Below are 26,557 nucleotides of genomic sequence, written 5' to 3'. Positions count from 1 at the left end.
ACTTGGGGGCTTTAGGGCCCCCATGTGGGCATGGTGTCCATTTTCATATTCTATCACACTGGTGATATCTGCCAAGTTGGTAGAAAATTTAACCATGCATTTAAACAAAGAACATCAAAATATGGGAAATGGGTGCATTGTACCCATTTCTTTTAACTATCATTGTTATGCTGATGATATCCAGATATATACATCATTTCTACCTACCCAAACAAATGTCGTTGACATCATTCAGAAACTTGAGGCTTGCATCCATGATATCATATAGTGGATGAGCTCGCATTCATTGAAGTTAAATCAGGAAAAGTCAGAGTTGTTATTTATTGGTTCCAAGGTTCTACTTGACAAGGTTAGTCTTCCTTCTTTAACGGTTGACAATAATGTGGTTATTGCTCCATCTAAATCATGTAGAAATCTTGGAGTATTATTTGATTCTACAATGTCCATGTCTGTTCAGATCTCTGCTGTCTGTAAATCCGTGAGATATCAGTTACGCAATTTGGGCATTATTCGCAAGTATTTAACTCGTTCAGCCACAGAAAAAATAGTTAGTGCTCTTATATCATCACGACTTGACTTTGGTAATGCACTCCTATTTCAGCTACCACAATCTCAACTTTCACGGTTACAAAAATTGCAAAATTCAGCAGCCCGCGTTGTTACCCTTACCAGGAGAAATACTCACATTACCCCTGTTTTGTCCTCATTGCATTGGTTACCTGTTGAATCTCGCATTGTATTTAAACTATTACTATTTGTTTTTCATTGCATACATGGATCTGCCCCAGAGTACAATGTTAATTTACTGACATTTTATAATCCTTCCAGATGTTTAAGGTCATCCGATTGTAGATTGCTTGTTGTTCCAAAAACGAAGAAATTATGGGGGGATCGGTCGTTTGCACATGCTGGACCTTACCTGTGGAATCAGTTGCCTCAAGCTATCCGTCACATTTCGAATGTTGACTCCTTTAAAGTTGCCCTCAAGACTCATTTGTTCATGACCATTTTCCAGTAGAATTGTATATTATGATGTATATTTTTTCATTATCATTATTGTGTCATTCATTTTCATGTGCATGTTTGTGTAAGGATTTTTGTATTTCATAACTTACTTCTTCTACTGCGCCTTGAGCACGTTAACTATGTGGAACTGGCGCATTATAAGTACCCTGTATTATTATTATTATTATCATTGATCAAATTGGGACCCAATTACCCTAGGGATGCCATCGGCCAAGTTTGGTGAAAATATGTCATGGGCTGTTCTGAAAATGTAAGAAAAGTTTACACATGACGCATGACACATGGTAGACCAAAATCCTCTCTGTGCAAAACACTGTGAAATTGTAAAGCATCACTGACAGTGGTCTTGGCAGGGAGAGAGTTTTATGACTGGATTTGGTATGTTCTCTATTTATAGGGTGCATTAAGATTTAAAGAAATGTTGTTTTTTTTAAATGTGAAATTTCAAAATGTCATATTTACTTCATTTCTTATCCAATTTTTGTCATGATTGTATCGTTCTGTAGGGAATATTTTTCTTTTTCTTTTGAAGTATATTTATTTTTGGAGTGGATTTCCTCTTTAACTGGCTGCTACAAACCTTGAAGGCTACTGCACAGTCCTCCACTCGGTGTGTGGCTGAGATGTCTCCCTCTGCCAGGAATAGAATGAATGGAACCAGGAAATCTCCAGGGAGTCTTGCTGTTGGGAGGCAGGAGGCACGCCCAGGGATAGTCCGTCCTGGGTCGAACCGATCCAGGGTTACTGTCAGTCCATCTTCATCTGAAAGAGCCAATGAGCAATATTTCATTTGAGGTAAATACAGTGTATTCCTCTCTGTCAATCTCCATCACACTCCCATCTAAACCATCTTGGAAAAGACATTACACATGTCGCTTTTACATTTATATGCAGCACATTACCGTTAACTCCTTACTCTGAAATATCAAAGTGTGCAACTTAACTACAAATTCTGCTGTAACTTGTAATTAAACAAACAAACTGGATACTAAAGATAACTACACTGGTAAAGCAACATTTCAGAAATGCCACTGAGCTTGAAAGACCAATCTTTGACACATTGAATTTAATGTTGGTAGTCTTCACAAAATAGACTAATCACTGTCGCTGATGTAAATCTTTCTCAACCCCGAACTAAACCAGGACCAAAGTTAATATAACTTTGATGCTATTGTAAGTGGAATCAAAATATGCCACAAAAGAGACGTAACAGCCAAACGGACTGCATTTAGATTTATGAGTGTATAGTGAATATAGTGTACCATTAACTGCAAATAAGGTAAGAAAGAAAACTACCTGGAGCATATGTATGTAGGGGTAATTTACATGAGGACCAGTGATATGGAGATTCATGGTAGACCCAATTCATTTGCCCATCGGCTTACATTCCAAAGATATGTGCATCGAAGTGTATGCTATAAAAGTAACAGTTGATTCCAGTCCAGATTCTTCTGCTGTATGTGTACTTACACTGAGATCAGTGAGAGTGCTGTATACAATTCGTTACGGGGGTTCTCAAATATAACCGAGCCAGGTCAGCCTTCCCACTTTATGGTATTCCCACGCTACCGGGTCTTCGACTCCCATAGGCCTGGCAAAGCAGAGGAGTGAGCATTGCACCATCTTCATATAATTTCCCTTTTAGGTGAAAAGAACAAAAAGGTAATCAAACCGAGATCAAACAAGGAAATATGTGTTTTAACCTGCATCTACTTGAACTGATCCCAGCAAGAAACCTGTGCATGGTTTGCTGTCAGTCTGCTGGGCATGACGGTGGGCCAACCTCAGTGCTGCCTCAGAGATGTGAAGTGATATGTTTCTACAAGGAAATAACAAAACAAAACAAGACGAAACAAATCACTACTTTCATGTAAAAATGCTTGGAAATGTGCTTGGTTTTTGCAAGCCACACAGGGTACTTTAAAAAATGGCTAGCTTGTTAGCAGGGATGGTTTTTGCCAAGATGTCAATGATGTCACATTTATTCTGCCTATGGATGCGACTGACAGTCCAAAACAAATAATTTTCTAGCTTTTATGCACGTTGCAAATAATAACTGACATGTTTGTATACAAAAGTAAATGTCAAGGTAATACAAAGCAATGTGAGCCAGCCTGATTTCAGAAAAAAACAAACAAACAGGAGAACTAAGATAAAAATGAGGAAAATAGTGAGTGATTTGGGAAAATTACTATCATATATAAAGTGGCAAAGTATCACACATGTTCTGTGTAACAATTGCAAAGCTCTAAAATAAGACCAAATCAAGATCTGGAAAAGCTCATCTTGTCCTTTTTAATCTAATTATGATAAATTTGTGAAGACTATTAAACATAATCAGCAAACTCATTAACTATTTTTATAATACACAAAGATAAAAAACCCCTGCAATGCACGCATGCTTCAGGAAAACACTGTTTTTCAAATCTAGTTAACTTTCTATTGATTTTTGTTATGCTGGACAGGCAAAGAGCAAAGTGCAGAGAAAATTCTAAGCTTTGCAATGATGTAAATCTTAAATGATAAATTATCTATTATTATTTTTCTTTTCAATTATTTTTCTTTCAAATGACCAGTAGCTACATTACGGTACAGACGTGACTTTTGCACACAAAACAATGACAAAAACTCAGAATTTACTCAAAAATCCAATAAGGAACACAGCTTGACATTCAATCACCATACAATGCGAGCTACATGTGAGAGGAATAAAAGCGGGAGTGAAGCTTTCATTGTACTGTGGCATTTGGTGATTTTTCAGTCTGTTTGCACAATCATTGTGATAGCCAAAAAAAATAAAGGAATCTAGGAATGGTAAATCCAATAGTGTGAGCTACTGTATTTAGGTATTTCTTCTTAGACATCGTAGAGCTTTCTGGCGTATCATATACAAAGACACAAAGCACTTTTCTTTTCTTTGTGGTTTTGACATCACTGCCAAGACTTCACTTACTTAGATAACAATAAAAGCCTGAATGCATTGTATATTTACTGTTCCGAAAGTATAGCACCTTAGAATGTCACTCCGCATTTAAAAATATGCTACAATTTTGAAACATAAAAATTAATATTTTATAAACAAACTACTTGATAACATTTACTACTTTCTAAGTTAGCCACTTAGAAAGTTTGTCTGCTTTAAAAACAAACAAACAAACAAACAAACAAACAAACAACCCCTTCATTCTATAAGTAACTTCACAGCTCACAACCAGCAGTTTCAACTAATTTCTTAATAGACTGAATTCACTAACCTGTTCTGGGTAGCATGAAGAACACTCTGTGACCCAATTGGTGTCTGGTCCCTACGAAAACATACAGAAAATACATGTACTGTAGATAATTATATCTCACTGCTCTCACTATGATTAGTGGTGTTCTCATGGACACTGAAGTAGCCACTCCATGTTTGAAATTAGCACCCGACCCCCCCCCCCCAAAAAAAAAAAACACACAAACAAACAACATAATTTACCTTGAATTTGTACCCTTCTCCCCCTGCCCACTCCCTCAAAAAAAAAAAAAAAAAATAATGATGATAATGATAATAATAATTTCCTCTGCCTTGGAGAATGTTTATAAATATAAACATCCTTAATATAGCCAAGACCTTGAGAGGAGTACTGGACTACTTGTTTTTATTTTGACTGTACATGTAAGTGACTTTTGAAAACTTGTCAGCTAATTCCTTGACATCATATCTGTACATGTTGTCATATCATATTGACTTTGACTACCGGTAAATTTAGATACTCACTGATTGCAATTTTATATACAAAATAAGCAACCTGGGGTCTCGCATGTACCTGAGTATTGGAAGTTCACCTTCCACACATTCTTGCAGACTATTATCCAAGAGGAACACAGCAAATCTGGGGAACTTTGGGGGATTTCCAGGAGGGTATGGTACCCATTTGTACATTCTATCACACCAGTGTTTTCAAAAAGCAGATCAAATTGTAAAAACTAATTTTTGTTTCTTTTTTTATTACCATTGCACGACATCATTACACCATAAATGATTTGTCCATAAACAGGCACTAAACATTACCACAATACACTCCTCGTCTGGGGAAGTTTGAAGGGGCGACATTCACTTTGATGTGCTGATTTAGGACCGGCATCAAGAGTTTGTGGCTGTACCACAGGAAAATAAGAAGACTCCTTTGGTCCTGCTACTCTATGAGAATAGAGACTTGTCATTTTGTATGTCCTGTTGACATACAGTATGAGCCTCCAGTGTCTCGGAACAATGTGTGTCAAGTTGCACCCCAACTGAAATCTATGAAAAACACAAAGCAAGAAAGAAGTTATTCAAATGGATCTACAATGTAAGTTTATGATGGTACCTAGCCCGACCAGACGCTGTTAATACGCTGTGCGAATACAGCTACATACAGCGACTGGGCTGTGTATAGTTAGATGGTACCTAGTATTTCACTGTAGTAGTAGAATGCTTGATGGAAAAGCATTGTTAATCTTTACACCTATTTGTGAACTGCATTTTTTGAAGAGTAGAGTCTAGGGTTACAAATCAAGAGCCAGACTTTTCTTAGACAGACAATGTAAATGGTAGAATTTAAGCTTCAACAAATGCATGTTAGCACCCACTAAATGGAGTTTCTAGAACATCATATGAGAAGAAAAGAATTTAGATTCTTTTAAGTTCTGCTAGGCCTACGTACACTGATCTGACAAATGATTTCTCACCATGCTCACTGTCATTAGCGTAAAGCTAAAAATGTACAGAAATGAGTCTTCAGTCCAAACATGACTAAGTGTTACTGATACTGTTACTAGTTAGTGTTAGTGTGGTGTTGACACAGATTAATTTGCTTCCAATCAAAGGAGGATTGAAATTTTTTAAGAAGATGGCATATCGTCGCTGGGGCGACAAGACCTCGTATCTACAAAATGTCAAATGTTCAGGAGAGCCAAAAAACATGGCGGCCAAAGCACTGTGGCGAATGGGATAGCCTTTCCTTTGACATGCTGTGGTGGCTTCATTTTTGGAGTAAGACAGTTTGGATTTGGACAGGACATCACTTAACCCATTATTTGACCATTAATCCAAAAAAGTCATTTTCACCAAAATTGCAGATACAAGGTCTTGTCACCCCAGCGACGATATGAAAGAAAGATATTATTCAGAGGGGTGAAGGTTCAAATGCGCGTTTCTTCACTTTGTCCCCCACTACAAATTAAATTTGTTAAGATCGCAACTGCTGATCTGTAAATTAACAAACATGTCGGAAAAAGGAACCAGTGGGACTCTAACCTGTCATCTACTGCTTTCTGGGCAGCGACACTACCACCAGGCTGTCCCCGGTTGCCGGCAGTGACACGATAAACATGGAACAAATACCCAAGCTCCGAAATTCCGACACTGTTATGTTAAGTAGTCCAAGGCGGACAAGGCATATTGAAAGAAAGATATTATTATTAAAGTTATAATTCAGAGGGGTGAATGTTCAAATGTGAGTTTCTTCACTTACAAATTTGTAGAGGGAGACAAAGTGAAGAAATTCGCATTTGAATATGGCATCATCTTTGGTTTCAATAGGCAGGGTGCTCTAGTCTTTGATGGTTTGTGGCCAGAAACTATGAAGATATGCTTGGGTTCTACACTGTAACGTTAGAGGTGTTAATCTGTAGTATTGTTGTCGTCTCCTCTTCGTCTCCTGAGCTACCAACCACCTCATAGAGTAATAAACCCTCATACTACTGTACACGTCCCGACTCCCAGTCCCCGCAGGCGCTACGATAGTTTACAATCAACAACTAACAAGTAACATCTCCTACCTACCTACACACTGTATGGATACCTATGGAAGCTTCTGAACGCAGGCTGAGCCTCTGTATTCAGATCCAGGTTCAGTCCTTACGATGAGCTGGGTCATGACCAGGTGGCGTGGTGTCAAACTTAAATTTTATTAGACTAGTTGTCCCAGAATTATCCAAACCAATTTCAAAACTGAAGACACTGGGTCACGTGGGTGCATAAATTTCTAGGTAAACTATTCCATGGTTTCCTGATACGCATGTAAAATGAATTTCTTCTTGTAGTGGTTTGTGACCTCTCTTGTGTCTTGTGTCTTGCTCTATAATCTTTCCAAACATCTACCAAACATCTACCGTAGGCTTCTAGTGTTCTATACAGCCAGGCGCCCGCCCCTACACTAGTAACAGGCCGGCCCGACGCTCCATTTCGCGTTCGGGCTGGACGCGGTTACTTACCGACTCCGTTGGCGTTACCGTTCTTGTGAACAAGAAAAATGATAAGCAGCCTTCTGCCGATCGGACGTCGAAGATTGCGCTAAAACTCAAGATATCTCCTTATAGACTCTATTATTGGATACGGAAATACTAGTAGCAGATGCTCCAGCCAGCTCAACTCCAGTCTGCCGTCATATATACATATAACGTTAGATTTCGGCATTGCCGATCATATCACCACGCAGTGCATGCACTGCAGCAGTATAGCGAGGTGCCCGCACCTCGTCAGGGGCCCGAATACCGTCACCCCGCTTAAAATTGTTTTAAGCGCACTAAGCAAAAATTTATGCCCGGGACTGTGTTCAGTACGCTTGAAACTTGGCAGGGCTACCACAACCAAGCAAATTGTGGTGAAAACCGAACAGTTTTTCGCGAAAATCTGAAATTTAATCGGAATACGTGTTATATATATCACCACTGTCCCCGCAGCATCTTTTACGTGTATGTCTATGGGAGCATCACGGTCACCCGCACACGTCTTTTACGTGCTTTGTCTATGGGAGCACGGGTGACGAGTTGCGGGCCCCTTCCTTAGCGCGCAACATTTTTGCACCGTTCGCGTTTGACGACGATAGCTGCAAATTTTCGATATCGTTCAGTGAACTTGTGATTCCATTGGAATTTTCAGCATTTTTCCTGTATGTGAGTTGGATTTTAAAGAATTTCAGTGGCAAAATGTGATTCAAATATGCGCAAACATTAACTATGACGAGGTGCGGGTCACCCAAGTATACCAGTAGATACGTATGTGTACGGAATTACGAGTCACGTACAATACGTACGTGTACACAATCCAAATATTCCGCGCATAATATCCAGCCAAGGTATTTTCAAGAGGCACATTGCATAAAATATAAATAGATATTTTAGAAAAGATAATGATTTATGTAATTTAAATATGTTTCAAAATTTTTATTGTGGATCATAAAGCCCTCAAACTGGAAAAAGGGGAAGGAATGATTGTTGACATGCAAGTTATCAAATAGCCATGTACGAGGTTACGCCGAACTCCCTCCCCCTCCCTCCCCCTCCCTCCCGAAAGCGTACTCCCGAGCAAGATGAGTGTATTGAGGACAAAATCTATCGTTTTTCTGCGCTGTCGTGTGAAATGCAAGTACAAGTTTATGGGATTGTGGTGAATTTTCCCATGATAATTCGTGAAGATATTATCTAAAAAAGAAAAAAAAAATCCATACTACAAATAATCATGATACAATTACCTTACATTTATTATTTTTTTTTTTATTTAGGACTACTTAGATGGACCTACGTGTTGTACAGTATTTGTTTTCTTGATTTTGAAAGACAAAAATCACTACAGTAAATGTGAACGATGGAACATTCTTAGATCCGCTAGAGTAGATAACCCAATTCTTGTCAAAATAAAAAAGCAAAATAAAGTATTAATCAGTATAATCAATGTTAAGTATTGTTAAATATACGAAGTGTGAACAATAGTTTTATTATATGAAATCATTTCTACATGATTATGGTTTATTGAGAAAATTCGTGATACATGTATCTGATAGTATTGCAATTTTTCTTATATTGTAGAAATGTTATGTGATACATAGTAACTCGAACATTTTTTTTTATATAGGCCCTATGTTATATCTGAAATTCGGACAAAAAAAAAATGCTATTTTTAGCTAATACAAAGAGGTTCCCACACCAAGATGTCAGAGTTAACATTTGTTCTTTTTTTACTTTAGATGGTTTTAAGGCAGCTGAAATATGAGATTTTCGTCATTTCTATAGGCCCATACGAAATAAATCGGGAATTATGACAGCATGACCGTCCATCGTCAACTTGCTGAAAGTAATGGTCAAGAAATGTCTCCCAAAAGAGATTAAATTTCAAATCTATCTGATTTCTTATCCGATTTTTTTTTTCGTTTTTGTATAGTTCTGTGGGAAATATTTTTTCTCTTTCTTTTGAAGTTGATTTATTTTTGGAATGAATTTATTCTTTAACGCGCAAAACAACTAACCACATACACATGAAAATATCTGCACACAATCTGTCCACATTTCGTTTAATTTGCACTGAATGATAGATTGTAAGGATAGTCGGGTCATGCGCCCCACGCCAACACCCTGTATATAGCTGTAAGAGATCTGGCTTGGTATGATACAATACGTATCTGTACAATTTTAGCAAACAAAAAAGAAATTTACATAGAATACGTATTTAAAATGAGGGAAGATACAAGCCCACGAAAAACTGCAGTAATTCTGAGGGTTCCACCCTGATTCCCCTTCTATGTACTGCTCTACTAAATCCGGCTTCGCGGCGTCGATTCCCCCACAGGAGCAGTATAGGCCCTATACGACGGGGCCCCGGGGACCCTTTCACTCGGGAAGACCAGTGCGCCCCCCCCCCCCCCCGCCCGCGATAGTTATCAAACAAAAAGAACACATGTTGCATTTGTAATGAAGAGAAATTCACAAACCCTTTAGAAAAGACAGTATATGATATTTCGGAGTGTCTGTTTTCGCTGTATAATAGGCTACCTCTGCTGACAGTGGATGTCACCCCTGGGGAAGTATATAAGAAGCTGAATGCAGGCTCCGTTACAGACCAATATGAATAAAAAGAATATAATATAGTTAACTACAGAATTATTCATACCCCTTGGAAATTTTTAGTTTTGAGCAGATTTCTCACAAAATGAAGGATGGAGTGATGGTGATTGGGTGTTAACTTTTTACTCTTATTTGTCCTCTGTAAATTGACATTAATTCCAGTTTCACCTTATTGGCATAACAATAGAAATGTTGAGATATTTGGATCTGGGCCTTTACAGAATTATTCATACCCTTATGAAAACACTGTCAATGTCATTGAATATTTTCAGAGGACGGACGCGGAAATGTTGTTGTGTTTGGTCATTGAGTTTGTATAGGTCTCGACCAATGTATTTGCTGTTTTTTCTGTCAAGAGGACCTCCATTAGCTAAAGATTTTAGAGTGTCCATGGCAACATGTGATATCTAGTTCCCAACTCAGATTAAAGATTGTTTCAAGAATGTAGAAATTACTTATAATACATTGGTAAATGCCCTCAAAACATTACTTGCAACATCAAACCAACATATCCTGCATCTGGGTTAGGCCAAGTGACTCTGAACTATCTGTTCTCCTTGAAGACATTACTGCAATGACATCCTTGTGGAAGTCTCCTCCCAATAGTCTGAGATCGGTTACACACGAGAGAAAATTCGTAACTTGAATCATCATTGTAATGATGATTGCAATTCGTCTTTAGAATTATCGGACCTCACACACGCTCGCTCGAAAACTGTGATTAGAATTCGAATTCTCGAGCGAAGGCGTTACGTAATCCTTGGTGACTTGTCAATCAAAACAACGAGGTTCTTATAGCGCGTATTATCTACGGAAGTGCTTGAAAGGTCACGTAAGCTCCGCCCCTCAAACGATGTTTTGGAGGTCAAGCGTTACACATGCCAATTTCGCACCGTAATTTGAGTGAAACTTCACTGGAATTCACCTCCGGACTAGAATTTGAATTCGTGATTGTGATTAGCATTTGTGGTTCTAATTTGCTTCCACACGTACTAAAAATTCGTCACTAGAATTATTTTTCACTGGAATCATCATTCAATGACGAATTTTTGACCGTGTGTAACCGCTCTGACTCTATTATCCTTGAGATTGTTCTCGATAGCTTTGATTGTGATCTTTGGGATGGCATTGTTCCAATGTTGCCATAAAAAAAAAAACTTTACCCTTGAGCTCCAGACACATCCAAAGAGGTTAGTAACAATGTGAAACTGTCCATTCTTGAAACAGTAGTTGATATTGAAACTACAGACACATACACTTGTACATTTTTGTTTAGTCCCGTACCAACGGTGGGGCTAAGGGGGGGGGGGGGCTTAGTTACACTTGTGTTTCTTAACCCCGGACTTTCTCTGACCCAGTTAGTCCCGTACCAATTTTTTCAGCTTTTTACAGTGGCCAATTAGTCCCGTACTATCTCTTGTCCGGGGCTAAGGAGAAAACTGACCTTTTTACACTCGTATTTCTTAGCCCCGGACTTTCCAAACCACATGAATATTCATGATTACGCTGTGCACTGTACACGTACACGCATGCATGCACCGGCAGCACTTGATTACCTCGTTTCTGATTGGTCAGTGGGGGTCGGACTTCGTCTCCGTCGCTTAGCCCCGGATTATTTTTTTGTTCTGTTTACACTCACTTGCTTGGCACCGCAATTGCGGTGCTAACCCTGCTATTTTGCAGGGCCAGATAGTACGGGATTATCGGTGGGGCTAGCCCACTTTGGCAAAAACGAGTGTAAACAAAAAGTGGGCTAAGGATAGTCCCGTACCAACGGTGGGGCTAAGGCCCCCCCCCTTAGCCCCACCGTTGGTACGGGACTAAGCAAAAATTTACAAGTGTAAAAAGCCCTTAAGATTATTAACATTCCTTTCTCAGTAAACAGGCTAATTGGTTAGCAGTACTTAATACACTGCATCTCCCAGCAAAGATGAAAGAGATTTAAAGACATGTCTGTAGTGATCTTAGGTGGTAAAGAGTCACAATTTAATGTCTTAAACAGCATACATCCAAGGTGTGCGTTTTGTTCAGTACAGAACAAAATCCTTCAAGATATGTCCCGGCATCAAATTTGTCACCTTATTTGCCATGGAGAGATTATTAAAGAGTGACAATGACCTGGATATCACATCAGAGACATTCCAAGTGCATCTTGGGCAGGAATAGATCCAACTTACACTGAGACAAACTCCTTGAAGCATTTCACTGCCCAGGATTCCACGGACAATAACCAGAAAAGAGCCTCTCCTCTGGCAGAGACACAAAATAGTCTGGTATACGGTAGTTACAAGTAATGGTCTCATGACATTACTGTTGATGTTTTTGGGCAGACAAACTATTTCCAAGGTATTGAATGAATATCTATTATGCATTGTAGCTATAGAGATCACATGTCGGTATTGACACTCTGAAACCTTAAGTTACAGGAATACTGGAGGTCCCCTTTGACAAAACGTGGACCAATGTCTTTTTAAGACATGCAGAAACCCAATGGCAAAGCAAAATGACTCTTCAAAGTTGCACTAATAAATAAATGAATGACAATGACAGTGTTTTCATAAGGGTATGAATAATTCTGTAAAGGCCCAAATTCAAATATCTCAACATTTCTATTGTTATGCAAATGAGGTGAAACTGTTAATGTCAATTAGTAGAGGACAACTAAAAGTATAAAGTTGACACCCAATCACCATCACTCCATCCTTCACTTGTAAAAAATCTGCTCAAAACTAATAATTTCTCGGGGGTATGAATACTTTTGTTGTTAACTGTATATATATATATATATATATATATATGCATATTGAGACAAAAAAAGACAGATGTGGCGGGATAAGAGCGACAGACAGCCACAACACAACCCAATACACGCGTCTGCCTAGCAGGTAAATACATTATTGAGTTTAGTTATGATTATAATTATGTTTATTTCTGTTTATTATTTCTCATTGTATGATATGTCTTTATGTAATATATACCCATTATCATATATTTACTTACAGTAATATACTGTTGAATGTTTTGTAATTGTCAAATATGTTGCCAAGTATCATTTGAAGTCGTTAACTCATGCTGAAACTCTCAATGTAATGTTCATTACTCTTTATGGTTCGTTATGCTCAAAACCTCTATTCCATTTTGTATAAACAGACAATAAAGATGACGAAGACCTGATGTCGAAAGCTTCTCCCACCAGCTGGCATCATGCGACATCTACTGTCTTATTTGTCTCAATTATATCATTCTTCCCAAGATGACAGAAGCGGTTTTTTTTTTAGGTAGGTAGTGTGAGGGGTGGAGGATCGGTGGTTAAAGGATTTATGGACATAGGTTATGATTCTGATGTAAAAAAAAAAAAAATAAAATATTTCGTTTGATCAATTCAAGAATGCTTTATGAAATTTCAGTTTACTTAGGCTCTCATGATTGTCATGCTATCCTTTCATTATTTTGTCTATATTTTTTTTCCATTAAGCAGGCTTTCATGTCATGTTGTCCTTTCATTTGTTTATCTTGTAGAAGTTTTTCAGTTTGATAACGTTGATTTAGTCGAATGTTTGCATTCGTTTCATCGTTTCATTGTGAAAACGATGGTGACATCAAACGCAATTCCAATAAAAATATCATTAAAAAAATTACCTGATAGATCACAATGAAAGCTCGAATATTTATGTGGAGATAAAACAAAAGAAACGACACCGACAACTATTTCACGCATACGTATATTGCTATAATATGACTACACACAACATAATGTTTCATTTAATTTTCATGCTACATTAATCCTGCACAGTTGATTAGATTTTCTCGTACAGTGGAATGGAGAGGGGAACAACACACAGGCAATGTCAATGACATCATAAAACAAAAATGTTCACCCATTTTATTGTCCTTATACGTTGTCATCCCTTCCACTGAGATGAATACAGAGTATAGGCCCTACATCTAAATGCTCACTCCACAACACAGCCGATGTATACATTTTTCAAGGCGGTGTGGGAAATCCCACATTCAAAGTCGCGAAGGCATGCTCTGATGGGTGGCGCTTTCGCAATCGCCATAGCAGGGTCACTATCATTACAAAATAACAGCTGATCAAGAAACGCCTACACATAATCATTGCTCCGTTACCGGAATATCAGCACATAAAACGTATTTGTTTCATAGCATATTCTGGATGTCCATGTCACTTCATATCAACAGAGCTTCTGCATGCTGCGTGGCAGGTCTATTGAATGAGCGAGATTCGAGACGAAATAATTGCTGTTGCATTTGGCGACAACTTTTGGCAGTAAACATCAGCAAGGATTTTCAATGATTTCATGACATATACACCATCGCATCTGTGATATTAACCTATAAACAATAAAGTGACTCATATCTTCTCTTTGATTGTATTTTTGGACAAATATTTTTAGCCCGCTGGAGCTGGAATCGCTGTCGGGCAAAGCATCTGGAGATGGAAGCCTGCAATAATGAGGTAAGAATCATAATATTGTGTTTGTTATTAGTGGCAAAGAGGAAATAACCCTTGTTTACAAACAACATACACATCTCGTTCAGATACATGATCAACGGATATCTGCCTTGGTTTTCACTTAAATGTGCATGGAATATTAGTACTCAAGAATCATGATGGAGCTTTCAGGAATTGAAAGTGCCTCAGTGTACCAAAAAGCTATATGTTCCGTGTATTTCATTTCGGACTTATGGATATATACGGTTTTTATACTAGGCCTAATTGACATCTATACTGACCTTTTTTTCGACAATTTTGTGTCCTCCAACTCTTGATTATTGTGAGAAGCGATCTTACATGATTTATATACATACGTACATATATATATATATATATATATAGACAGCAGATGCATCCATAATAATAATCTGATGATGATGATAACTTTATTGCATTTGGGAAAGATGACAAATCTCTTAACTTGTAGACAGGTATAATGCTGCATGCGTTACTATGCCATGCACACCCTATGGTGTTTGTGACTTATGTGTGAGAATGAAAGATCTTGTGTGAGTGTTTTGCGTAGTAATGTATGTATTTGCCAAGGGTTAGGCCTAACATTGGATTGCAAGGCGTTTATACGTTCATTGATTACAAGTGCTTGTCTATGGAAATGCTTCAGTTTGCATTAAAGTGATGATGAAGTTTTGGCTGAGATGGTGTTTCAGGTTTCTAACTTTTTGTGAGATAATGGGAAACCTCTTATGAAATATGAAAGAGCACACAATTCTTAGAGTAATTCAAAATTTATTTGATGAAAATTAGTTTTGACATGGCTGAGATATCCAAAAACAAAGGGGGCTTATAAATGGTGGGACCCACCTTTTAATTAGAACCCCCTTGTTTAACTTTGGGGTTTCTTATATCTCAGCCATTTCAAAACTTATTTTCAAGAAATAAACTTTGAATTCCTCTTCAAATTGTATGCTCTTACGTATTTTATAATAATAAGTCAGACGTAAAAATCTGAATCCCCTATCTCAACCAAAACTATATCTTCCCTTTAAGAAGCAGGCGACATGTTGACATGCATGGTCGATCAACGTGAACGAGATTCATGCCCCCACAATCCTATCAAGTCCATACAGACTATTATAGTCGCCTTTTCAAAATTCCACGCGCAACGGGAACTTCCACAATCCCCACCCCCGCGGTTCTCTATATAGTGACCTCACGGGTATAAAAATCAAACTTTGAAGCAAATTCTCCTGTCCCTAAAAATATCACAGCTCACCCAACTGGTCTAATCGTTAGGATGTGAGTGTGTAATTTGTCCCCAATATTTTTTTTTTCTCTCTCGCTCAATTGGACAAGAAGGAAAAAAAAAATTCTTAGTAGTTTAGCACGGTTTGTGATGAAAAACAACAGGATTTCTAAGTAGTCAAATCGTTCTATTTACTGTCTTCTCTTTCATGAGAGGTAATTACTTTGGAATAATGATTTGACAGGATGAGTTTCTAGCTTTTAATTTTGTTGTTTGTGCCTACTCTGGTATTTGTTAATTTTGCCTGGAATAATGATTTGACAGGATGAGTTTCTAGCTTTTAATTTTGTTGTTTGTGCCTACTCTGGTATTTGTTAATTTTGCCTCCATAGATGCAACATGACGTGATATTTGCTCTGGGCATGCCAGGAGCCGGGAAAACCACGCAGTGCAGGAAAATCGCAAAGGTTTGTTCTGTTTTGATTGTTTGCGTTGTAATCACGTAAAATTTAATCATGATGTCGTCACTGTTCAATTTTCATCATTAAAACTCAGGTTAGACAGCACGATACTCATGTATATATGTAATTACTATTCATACTTTCGAAATTTCGTACCGCTTATTTGTGAAACAGGAAGATATACGTTTGGCGTCAAGCAATATTACCCGACTCGCTTTTTATATATATACATGTACACAAAAAGTGAGGCAATTGCCAGAGTGTACGTGCAAAATGGACAAGTGGAACAAAACTAAAGATAGTCAGTGACAAACTGTTAAGAAGATAAAGGCAAGGGGTATAACTGTTGGAGTTTCCATGACAAAAGTTACATTCACTGCAACATGACAAAGGAGGTTTGGCAGAGTTTCAGGAGTTGTCCATAGCGTTGATATATAGCAAAGGTATTTCATAATCATTACTTAGGAATGTGATATTCATGGTGCCCTCTATCATTATGACAAAGTGCACCAATGACAAAGGTCTGCTTGTAATTGATAAATGAATTGGGGTTTATGACCTATTCAAATCGTATAGATACGAAAGTGAACATATCACACACTTGATGAAAACTTGCAAACGTTTGTCAGGGTTTGACTTTTCACGTCAAATAAAAAGATATACTGAAAGACAGATACATAAAACGCAGAATCTTTTTATTAGAGTTTGTTTGCAATATTATCAACGGTGTTGAATAGTCGTATAGGCTAGACGGTATCCGGTTGGAATCTTGTGGTGATGGAATCGTAATAACCCCATGTTTGTTTGTGTTATCATTGTTTTTTAGGGTTTTTTGTAATTTTTACCAAGCATCCTTCACGTTCTTTGTGAAGTTACGTATACATAATGCATGTATATAGAAATGGTGAAACTGCATGCTCAAAAGAGATTCTTACATGAACAATGAATGATTTTACATATACGTATAATGACATCACAAAGTTCCTTGAATTCACACATTCATCAGTTCGTGCTGTCCCAAATAAACTCGATATTGGATGGATACTAAACTAAAGTATAGTTCCCCTTTGACATGTTTAACTATAAATGAACAGGGTAAGGTATAATCACAGAACAAAATGGTAGAAGTGTCATATTAATCCGACATGGATCAGGAAATAAAATAAGCATTCTAAAAATGTCACGTGTTTCAGTGCACGCATAACACGAGACGATGTTATCCACTCAACTCTCCTAAAAAGCTGTGTATCCAAAACACAAAATATTAGTATGAATTTACTGTTTTTAGCTGAAAGTTTAGCAACTGCAACTTCTTTCCGAATTTCATCTTTGCCATAGAATTTTATTATTACAAGAACGATTGTGCTGCTTCTCTTTATCTATACAGTTTACTATTCTGATATCACCTTTCTCATTATCGACAGTATTTGTTCCATTGCAACTTTCTGCTCTTAACAGCAGTTTCAGTAAATCTATATTACGACTAATTTCCTATACAGCAACTGAACTGAGGCTCTGCCCTTATGGGGGGGGGGGGGGGGGGGGCAGGGGTAAACTCCACCAGCAGCCAGGAAGATGTGGGGGGGGGGGGCGGGACGTGTTCCACTTGACCCACATGGAAATGTTCCTTGGCCCCGATTACAATGGCATGTTTCTTGTCCCTGCTTTGAGCATAATGAAAATATGTCATTTTGCTGATTTTCTTGTATCTGGCCTAATCATTTCTTAGGAATTCGGCTTCCGTCACATAGCCGTGGGTGAGTTAGTGAGAGATAAGATGAAAGAAGATTTCGATGAGAAAGAAGATTGGCAGGGCTTCATAGACAAGGGTCAGCTCCTTCCGTCGAAATATATCGTTTCACTCATCAAGCAGGTACAGCTTCATGTTTGTATCTATAGCCATACCTCTCTACTCTACCTGTCTACGCCTTCTCTTTCACAGCTATTTGGCAACCATTGGCTTTTCATACTTACCAACATGATTATAGTCCTATTATATTCTGACTTACTGTAGGAAAGCACTTGGCATTTTATGATGTTTTGTTGTTGTTTTTTCTTTCTTGTTTTCGGTTTGTTTGATTTTCGTTTGTTTTTTAATAAAAAAAAAGTACCCCCGAAAGACCGATGAAAGTGTGATTCATGGATGGGGAGAGCACGTTATATGGTAATTTAGTCATCGATGGGTCATCTTTGGTCACGTGACTATAATGACTTTGTTAGCACGTACAACAGTGCTCAGCAAAAACCCTTTCTCTTTGCCGTCATCAAGAATACGGTGTTCTTACATATTATCTTATTCATAGAAATATTATGTTATTCATCTGAATTCCATTGACTTAAACAATATTCCATGAAGTGGATATTAATGTTCTGCATTAACTCTTGGTTCATTTTCTCGTCGTAACAGTTTCTTTGTTATCTTGTTCTCAAAGAAATTCAATGGAATTCGAGCTTGTAAATCAAGTAATATCCTCATTCAATAAAAATGTATACCAACAAAAACTTAGAGAACATTGCCATCGGCTTGTCTGGAGGAACAACAGTTTCAACATCATGTGGATATCATGACCTCAAACTTTATGTACAGTGTGACTTCAACTGTATGGAAAATGTTAGGTTGCGCAAATCGAGAGCTTCAACTTCATTCAATGCAACTTTGTTTATCAACAGTGAGGGAAGTCTGACAATTATTGAAAACAGTATTATCCTTGCTGATGGGACCACACTTTCACATCCTCGTCATCACATTCATACCTAAAATGCCCATCTCATTTACGTTGGAGAAGGCAGGTGGATATACATGTAGATTACAAAGTCATTGTCGTTGTACCGTTGATAATCGCCACTGGGTCGTATAATACCGCCCAGAAGCGGATCTAGAGGGGGGGGGGGGGGGGGGGGTTGCAACCCCCCCCCCCCAAAAAAAAAAAAAAAAAATCCGGCGACCATTCTTTTTTTAATCTTATCTTTTTTTTTAAAACTTGTAATTGTATTTTTTTCTATTTATGGCAATGACCTCTATACCAAAAATAGTGGTGTTTTAGATGCAAGAAAACGCCATTTTCACACACAGATTTTCAAAAATTCTCCCTACTGTGGGAGGGGGGAAACCCCCCTCCCACACCCTCCCCCCCCCCCCCCTCGCTCGCTCCGCTCGCTCGGGCTCGGTCGCTACGCTCCCTCGCATACCGCCCCAACCCCCTCCTTTATAAAAAGCTAGATCCACCCCTGCCGCCTAACGACGGGCATAACCTATATAATGTATTATCATAAATGTATCATTTCCAATTAGCGATGATGGCCTATTAGATCAATGATAGATAAAGTGATGGGCAAAAATACAACAACTTTAAACTGTTGTTTCCAATTATTTCTACAGAGCATGATGGAGGACAATCCGTCGACCAATTTTATCATCGACGCATTCCCGGGAAACCCTGAAAATCTGAGAACATGGAATTCGGAAATGGCTGACAAAATGCCCCTTAAATTTGCCCTGTTTTTTGACTGCGAAGAGAAGGTGATGTTTGGACTACGTAGGTCAATTATGAACGTAAAATATACACTTCTGCCAGTCGTGATATTATAGTCAGAAGATGAATTACTTGCTCGCATGGTAAAGAAAGAACACCAAGTCCTTTCGGATGCACGTCACGAGTTTGACACTCACGAATCATAAAGCCCACGAGTAATAAAGGCCCTGAGTCATACAGCTTATGAGTTTTACAGCCCACGAGTCATACACCCCATGAGTTCGACACTAAGCACATAAGGCCCATATTATAAGTCCGAAACCAGGCAAAAAAGGCCCACGAGACCGTCACATTAAGCCTCATGATATAGTCAAACTCGTGCGTCGTGTTTACCTAATGTCGAACTCGTGGGCCTTTTTGCTTTGTGTCGGCCTCATGGGTCTTATTTGCCCAGTGTCGTACTCATGGGTATGACTCGTGGATTGTATGATTCATGGACCTTGATTCAATGTCGAACTCGTGGGCCTCGTTTGCCTAGTGTCGGATTCATGGAACTTATTTGCCTATAGTGTTGTACTCATGGGTATGACTCGTGGATGGTAAATGACTCATGGACCTTTATTCAATGTCGAACTCGTGGGTTTCGATCTTGTGATATGGGATGATCCCGCTGTTTCTGCTAAAGAGATGAATTTACTATAACAGTCAATATAGGCGATTCATGCTATATAAATCTCTTATAAATATACACAAAATAAATGAAGACTCTCCAGAGCTGGTTGTAGCCATCTGTGTTTTTCCAATCTTTGTCCCTCATCACCGAAGACAGTTTAAAGGCATCTAACTACATGAGTCTATGGTGATGTGATGAGAATATAATTCAATAAAATCATCATTGTAATGAAGATATATGAGAATGATAACGATATGTTCACGAGCTTAATATTTAAGTTTTATACGTTCTTTTTGTTGAACAAAATGAAACTTTTTTCTGACATATTTTCACAGACGGCGGAAGCGCGTATTATGAGCAGGGCTCAAGCAGGAAAGAGACCGGATGACTGCGCAGAGAAAATAAGACTAAGGTATGCACTGCTGTTACTTGCCACCAAAACAAGCAAAATTATGTGAATCTTATTAAAAAAAAACCAACAACAGTAAAATTGTCCGACATCTGCCACATTAACGTTTATGCTAAGCACCGTGACTCAGACAATTTATTATTTCTCTTATTTAGTTGCTGATCTCAAGTCTATGAGAGAATAATTATAATAGTGATATAGGTTGAGTGATCATTGTATAGATCATGATATGTATATAGTAAAGGAAATACATACCAATTTTGGTCCTTTGTGTTGATAAGCTGTCAAAACTACTTGATTCTGATTGACAAAGCCAAAATACCCTTAATTTCAATCCGTGATTTAGCATAAACTTTGCTTTGAGCTAAATATAGATCAATCGATCTCAAATAAACAAAGGCGCAATTAAGAACTGTCTTCTTAAAGGGGATGGCTAGTAACTGATCAGTGGGAATCAAGTGGGAATGGTGGGGGATGATTGTTCCAATCCTTGTGGGATTCATTTAAGAGTACATTATATATCTTTTGTAGTGTGAAAATTATTTGCTTGAGAATAGTCTCGTATTCAAGTAATGTGCAGTTTAATCGCCCCGTCACTGGAAACATTAAACTGCACATTACTTGAATATGACACCATTCTGAAGCAAATAATTTTCACACAACAATAGATTATAATGTACTCTTAAATGAAACCCACAAGGATTGGAACAATCATCCCCCAGCATTCCCTCTGATTCCCACTGATCAGTTACTAGCCATCCCCTTTAAGTCGATCCAGGATGATTAATGTAAGAATAGTACTGTGAGGGAGCAGATCATCCTTTCACCTTGTTACGTTTTCTTTCTCCCTCTCTCTCTCTCCCCCTCTCTCCCACCCACCCCCCTCTCTCTCTCTCCCTCAATATCTTTTCTGTCTCTTTATCTCTTCCTTGAGTTGATAGGCATTCTACATACCGTACGGAGTCCCAACCCGTGGTTGATGAACTTGTCAAGCTGAGCAAGGTTCGAAAGATCGACGCAGAAAAGAGTGCACATGAGGTATCGAATACTATAAGGTCTTGGTCATTACTCAATCAGAATAAAGAAGAAAAATGCATTCTCTTGAATTTATGTAATCTAAGGTTAAAGAAGTCGCTCAAATTTTGATGATGATTATGACTATAGATAACCAACTTTATTTTTTTTTTCCATTTTTCTTTAACCTCCGCCGCAATGAGTGCCGGTGATATCCTTAAGAATGTACCACATCCATTTCATCTCGATTTAAAAGTTATTTTATGGTTATGGATGCCTAACTCAGGTGAGCTACATTGGGTAGATTTGCGGATTACATTACAGCAAAATCTCACTTCACATTCTCTTAGTATTGCAATAATGAGCCGTAAAAGTATGAATATCCAGTGAAAACAATCATGATTTGGCAGAAATATTATTCCTATATGAAATTATGTGGGCGGGGCTATCGTACTGCCTTCCTTTTAAATTTTGCCAGGTGTTCAAAGCCGTGACTGCCGTTTTCCAGGACGCTGGATACAGCAGGAGTGGACCGTTGTGATCGTCTGAAGCGATGACAGCATGGAGCACGGAATAGTAATATCAACATTATGGTTGTGCAGAGCTGATTCTGGCAAATTCGTGTTAGGGTTCATTTCAGCAGTATTCCATAGTGTAGTGGGTACAATAATCGACCAGGAAATTTTGCCTACCTATTATAGAAATCCGTGGTTTCATCGTACGTATACAAGATGAAGGGTGTGATCAGTCAATCCAGTTTGTAATGGTGTGATTATGATACTTCATATTCATTAGCTATACTTTGTGCATGCAGCATATATACGTATTTATATCCAAGTAATTATTTCAAAATGTCATATCCAAAATTAGACTTATCCGTTGATCCCCACAGGATAATCTATTAATGAAAACTTGTCGCAGTTGCATGCATATTGGGTCCTCATGCAGGAACGAAGCATCGACCCATTACTGTCAACAATAATGATAAAACACATTCGTCGGATCTGTATTTCGTAAGATGTCCGTGCAGATATGTGTTGCATTCATTACCATACGGACTTTCCACGGCATTTTCCCATTAAGCTATGGTGTGCAACAATAAATTACCGGTATACTGTATTTATATAGAACAACTGAAAATATAGAATAGTTGTACTTCTATGCTGCATCCCAACTTCTCATAAACATCAGACTTGAAACAGAATTGGGAAAGGTCACGAATCCAACAGATATCGCTTGAAAAGCAAACATGCATGCAACGCCCCCCTCGGTGATGATTTTTTTTTAAAACAAGGAAAACCCAATCGTCACTGTATACCTGAAGTTCGATTTTCGAACAAGTGCTATTGGCAATGGTATATTCCAAATACTTTTAGATATTCACAATCCTATTCAAGTCCCATATGTCAAATAATATTGCACGATGGACCGAAAGATTGGTAATCAGATCGTTTATTATAAATCCTCATGCTATTTTCCGTGAAGTGCAATACTCATAGATTACCGATAATATATCGTATTTTTCCACTTTCATCATGTAGAATTGAGAATATTCATCCAAATCGTCTATGTATTGAGGCAATGGTTCCGCTTGACGGAGACTTCATAGCATTGTTATATTTGTATTAAATGTTCTATAAGTACCGCGGTATCAAACGAGTAAAGTAACATTTACGTGAACAGCATAGAACCACTGCCAACTAAAAATGAAATAGAACGTATACGTTCTATTTCATTTTTAGTCGGCAGTGGTTCTGGACTGTTTAGGCACATATAACTTTGCAGTTGTTACTATGCTTTTTCTTTCATGCAATTGTGAAGAGGGGGAGGAAGATTGTAAGAACAGTTCATGTGAATTGCTTCTTTGGCTGTTGTTTTGTTAGTGCAACCCGCAAATATTATGACGACGAAACTACTAAGTATTACATCTCAGCTGTAAAAAACAAAAAAACAAACAAACACACACACACACAAAAAAAAAAACAGTGAACACAAGGACAAAAAAAAAATCACTTCGAATTCTCTTCGACAATGTATAAGAGACGTTACAGGTATGTTGTTTCGACGCAAATGCAATGAAGACTGATTTTTGTCTTTGTTTGAAAAACAAAAGTAAAGGAGAAAGATCAGTGACTTCATAGATACCTGAAAAAGTCATGCCGTCTTAGGGTATAATAAAACAGGATTGGTGCGAGCTGGTTACATGGTATTGTGACAGTTCCCTTACCTAATCATTCAAACGTATGTTATGTTTTGTAATAAACAGAAAGAGAAGCATTAAGGGGAATCGAAACCCCCAAAATGAGAATAGTCATGTATCATGTATAAAGCGGATGCATTAAGTTTATAACTTTCTAGAGGTTATAACACATCTCGAGCATTTTAAAGACAGTGTGATGATACCGAAAAAGTTCAATAACCTGTATAGTAATATTCCATGTCCACAACAAACGTCGACAAACAGGTGCCCAGAACATAACGTAACAATTATTATCCAGTGAAACGTATAGCTTGAGACGTTCACATAATTTGATTTTATAGTTTGTTATTTACAGTCCACTATCATAATATATTTTGTTTGTATAATCTGTTTATTCAACTACTTATCATAATTATCATCAAATTATCTGCCATTTATCAGTATTTTGAAGGAATACATATTAATTTCATCTGCCAAATGCCGCTACCAGGGAACCAGGAAGTCTCCCCTGTTTGAACATCTAGTTGAAATCAGTGATTTTATACTTTGTTATTTACAGTCCACTATCATAATATATTTTGTTTATATAATCTGTTTATTCAACTACTTATCATAATTATCATCAAATTATCTGCCCTTTATCAGTATTTTGAAGGAATACATATTAATTTCATCTGCCAAATGCCGCTACCAGGGAACCAGGAAGTCTCCCCTGTTTGAACATCTAGTTGAAATCAGTGTTTTAAATGTCCTATTTCAAAGAATGGTGAAAGGGGTATGTTTGCAATATTTTAAGGTTTTGGTAACTATTCTTTGCAATATAGTTCATATAGATTTTATCATAGATCATGTATAAATCGGTGTTTTATTTAGGCAAGCATGCCATCTGACATACATGTTAGACCCATTCTGTTTGCAGAATCCGTGCAGAAACATGTACGTAAACAATACCGTGAACATCGTTGTTCGAGTTGTTTTCATTGCAACTGATTACCAAATTGCCCTACATCGACCTATACATAAGCACTGTGTTGTTTATCAGTGTTTTAGTAGCCATGACAAAAGAAATCATGGGCAAAGATACTCGAGCAGGATTCGAACCTGCGACCTCCTGATCTCCGGACAGGTGTCTTATGCGCACTGTACTGAAAAAAAGAAGAAGATAAATTCGGTACTTATTTACATCGATGTAGGGAAATTTGTCGACCAGTTGCAATGTACATCGTTGTGTTCCATCAAGTGTGTCCTGTAGATTGTATTTCAGTTGATGAGGAGATGATAAACACTTTAACTAATGCCTCTGTCTTTGCCTGTATTTACAAAAGAAAAATATATGTATACATAGGCCTAATATAAAGAATTATATATATATATATATATATATATATATATATATATATATATATATATATATATATATATATATATATATATATATAGTTGAGACAATGTAGATAACAGAAGATGTCGCATGAAACCGGCAGTGTTGTGAAGCTTTCGACCGTGGTCTTCCTCAGCTTTAATATCTGTTTGTGAAACGAAATATATGTTTTTGAGCATAACAAATCTGAAGTCATAAACACAATATATTGAATATAAGTTGAGCATGAGTTAATAGTTACATGACATACTTGGCGATATTTTTTGGCACTTTGCAACACATTCAACAATGTATAACTGTAAATGAGTGTATAGTGAGTATATGTAGCATACAAACATATAATACAATAAAAATTATCAAACATAAATTATTATATCATAAATAAACTAAATAACATAATTACCTGTTAAGCAGACGTTTGAGTTGCCTGGATGTCTTGTGGCTGTCTTGTGGCGGGATGTGAGTGATCATGTGATATTGGGGGAAGGTTTGTGTGCGGTGGTGCATGTCAGGCAGGAGTGGGGTAGTATAAAGAATTAGGTTCAGTGTTACAAGTGTGTCAGTCGTGTCAGTGCAGATAAAGGATTGTTAACAACTCAAACGTACATTTTAAGGAAAATCAATATTTGTCCATATGCCTCCGGATTTTACAAGAGAGATACATTCTCAACACAATATACGTGTTTTGATGAAAAAAGGACTTGCTCTAATGTGACAAATATGTGCCTTCTATGAAGCTAAGATTGCCAAATAGGCATTCATGCATTCATACTACATATAAAGATTGCTGAAAGGTACAGTGTATACTCTTTGGTATGGGAGTACTGATTTCACATAATATATGTCACTTAGAAACATCAGACACACATACAACACACACTCCTACACACATACAACACACACTCCCACACACACCCACAACAAACACACACATACGCACACGCATGTACACACCAAACCACATTTTTTTTTTCAAATTCCAACACACACACACACACACACACACAGCACACTGTACGTGTGTGTGTTGGAATTTGAAAAAAATGTGGTTTGGTGTGTACATGTGTGTGCGTTATCAGCGTATGTGTGTGTTTGTTGTGGGTGTGTGTGGGAGTGTGTGTTGTATGTGTGTGGGAGTGTGTGTTGTATGTGTGTCTGATGTTTCTAAGTGACATATATTATGTGAAATCAGTACTCCCATACCAAAGAGTATACACTGTTAACTTTCTGCAATCTTTACATGTAGTATGAATGCATGGATGCCTGTTTGGCAATTTTGGTTTCATGTTAAGGCACATATTTGACACATTAGAGCAAGTCCTTTTTTCGTCAAAA

General features: G+C 37.7%; 2 protein-coding genes across 2 annotated transcripts in view; one reads left to right on the top strand and one right to left on the bottom strand.

The window, feature by feature from the left end:
• LOC140236461 (uncharacterized) overlaps positions 1–5,273 on the bottom strand; it is a 41,403-nt gene extending 36,130 nt beyond the window's left edge. The window contains exons 1-4 of the mRNA XM_072316385.1: positions 5,078–5,273; positions 4,281–4,331; positions 2,730–2,845; positions 1,607–1,788 (exon numbers count right to left, since the gene is read on the bottom strand). Of these exons, the coding sequence (XP_072172486.1) occupies positions 1,607–1,788; positions 2,730–2,845; positions 4,281–4,331; positions 5,078–5,229 (501 nt within the window). The 5' untranslated portion in view covers positions 5,230–5,273. The remainder of the gene's footprint in view (positions 1–1,606; positions 1,789–2,729; positions 2,846–4,280; positions 4,332–5,077) is intronic.
• An 8,792-nt stretch (positions 5,274–14,065) lies between these two features.
• Positions 14,066–22,182, top strand: LOC140236779 (UMP-CMP kinase-like). The gene is made up of 8 exons (XM_072316713.1): positions 14,066–14,114; positions 14,307–14,368; positions 16,004–16,078; positions 17,802–17,945; positions 19,452–19,592; positions 20,554–20,630; positions 21,569–21,665; positions 22,120–22,182. Exons 1-8 carry the CDS (start codon positions 14,066–14,068, stop codon positions 22,180–22,182), a joined length of 708 nt encoding a protein of 235 aa, XP_072172814.1.
• Positions 22,183–26,557: the final 4,375 nt, after the last annotated feature.

Source organism: Diadema setosum, chromosome 13 (assembly GCF_964275005.1).
Source record: "Diadema setosum chromosome 13, eeDiaSeto1, whole genome shotgun sequence".
NCBI lineage: Eukaryota > Metazoa > Echinodermata > Echinoidea > Diadematoida > Diadematidae > Diadema > Diadema setosum.
The sequence above is the reverse complement of the archived record's forward strand: the minus strand, read 5'-3'. Positions and strand labels throughout refer to the sequence as shown.

What these genes read in the sequence shown, in the direction of transcription:
- LOC140236779 (XM_072316713.1), top strand. Translation starts at nt 14,066, where the DNA reads ATGTCCATGTCACTTCATATCAACAGAGCTTCTGCATGCTGCGTGGCA. An exon ending in TGGAAGCCTGCAATAATGAG is followed by an intron (nt 14,369 to 16,003) that starts GTAAGAATCATA and finishes TTGCCTCCATAG; the next exon opens with ATGCAACATGACGTGATATT. An exon ending in AGTGCAGGAAAATCGCAAAG is followed by an intron (nt 16,079 to 17,801) that starts GTTTGTTCTGTT and finishes ATCATTTCTTAG; the next exon opens with GAATTCGGCTTCCGTCACAT.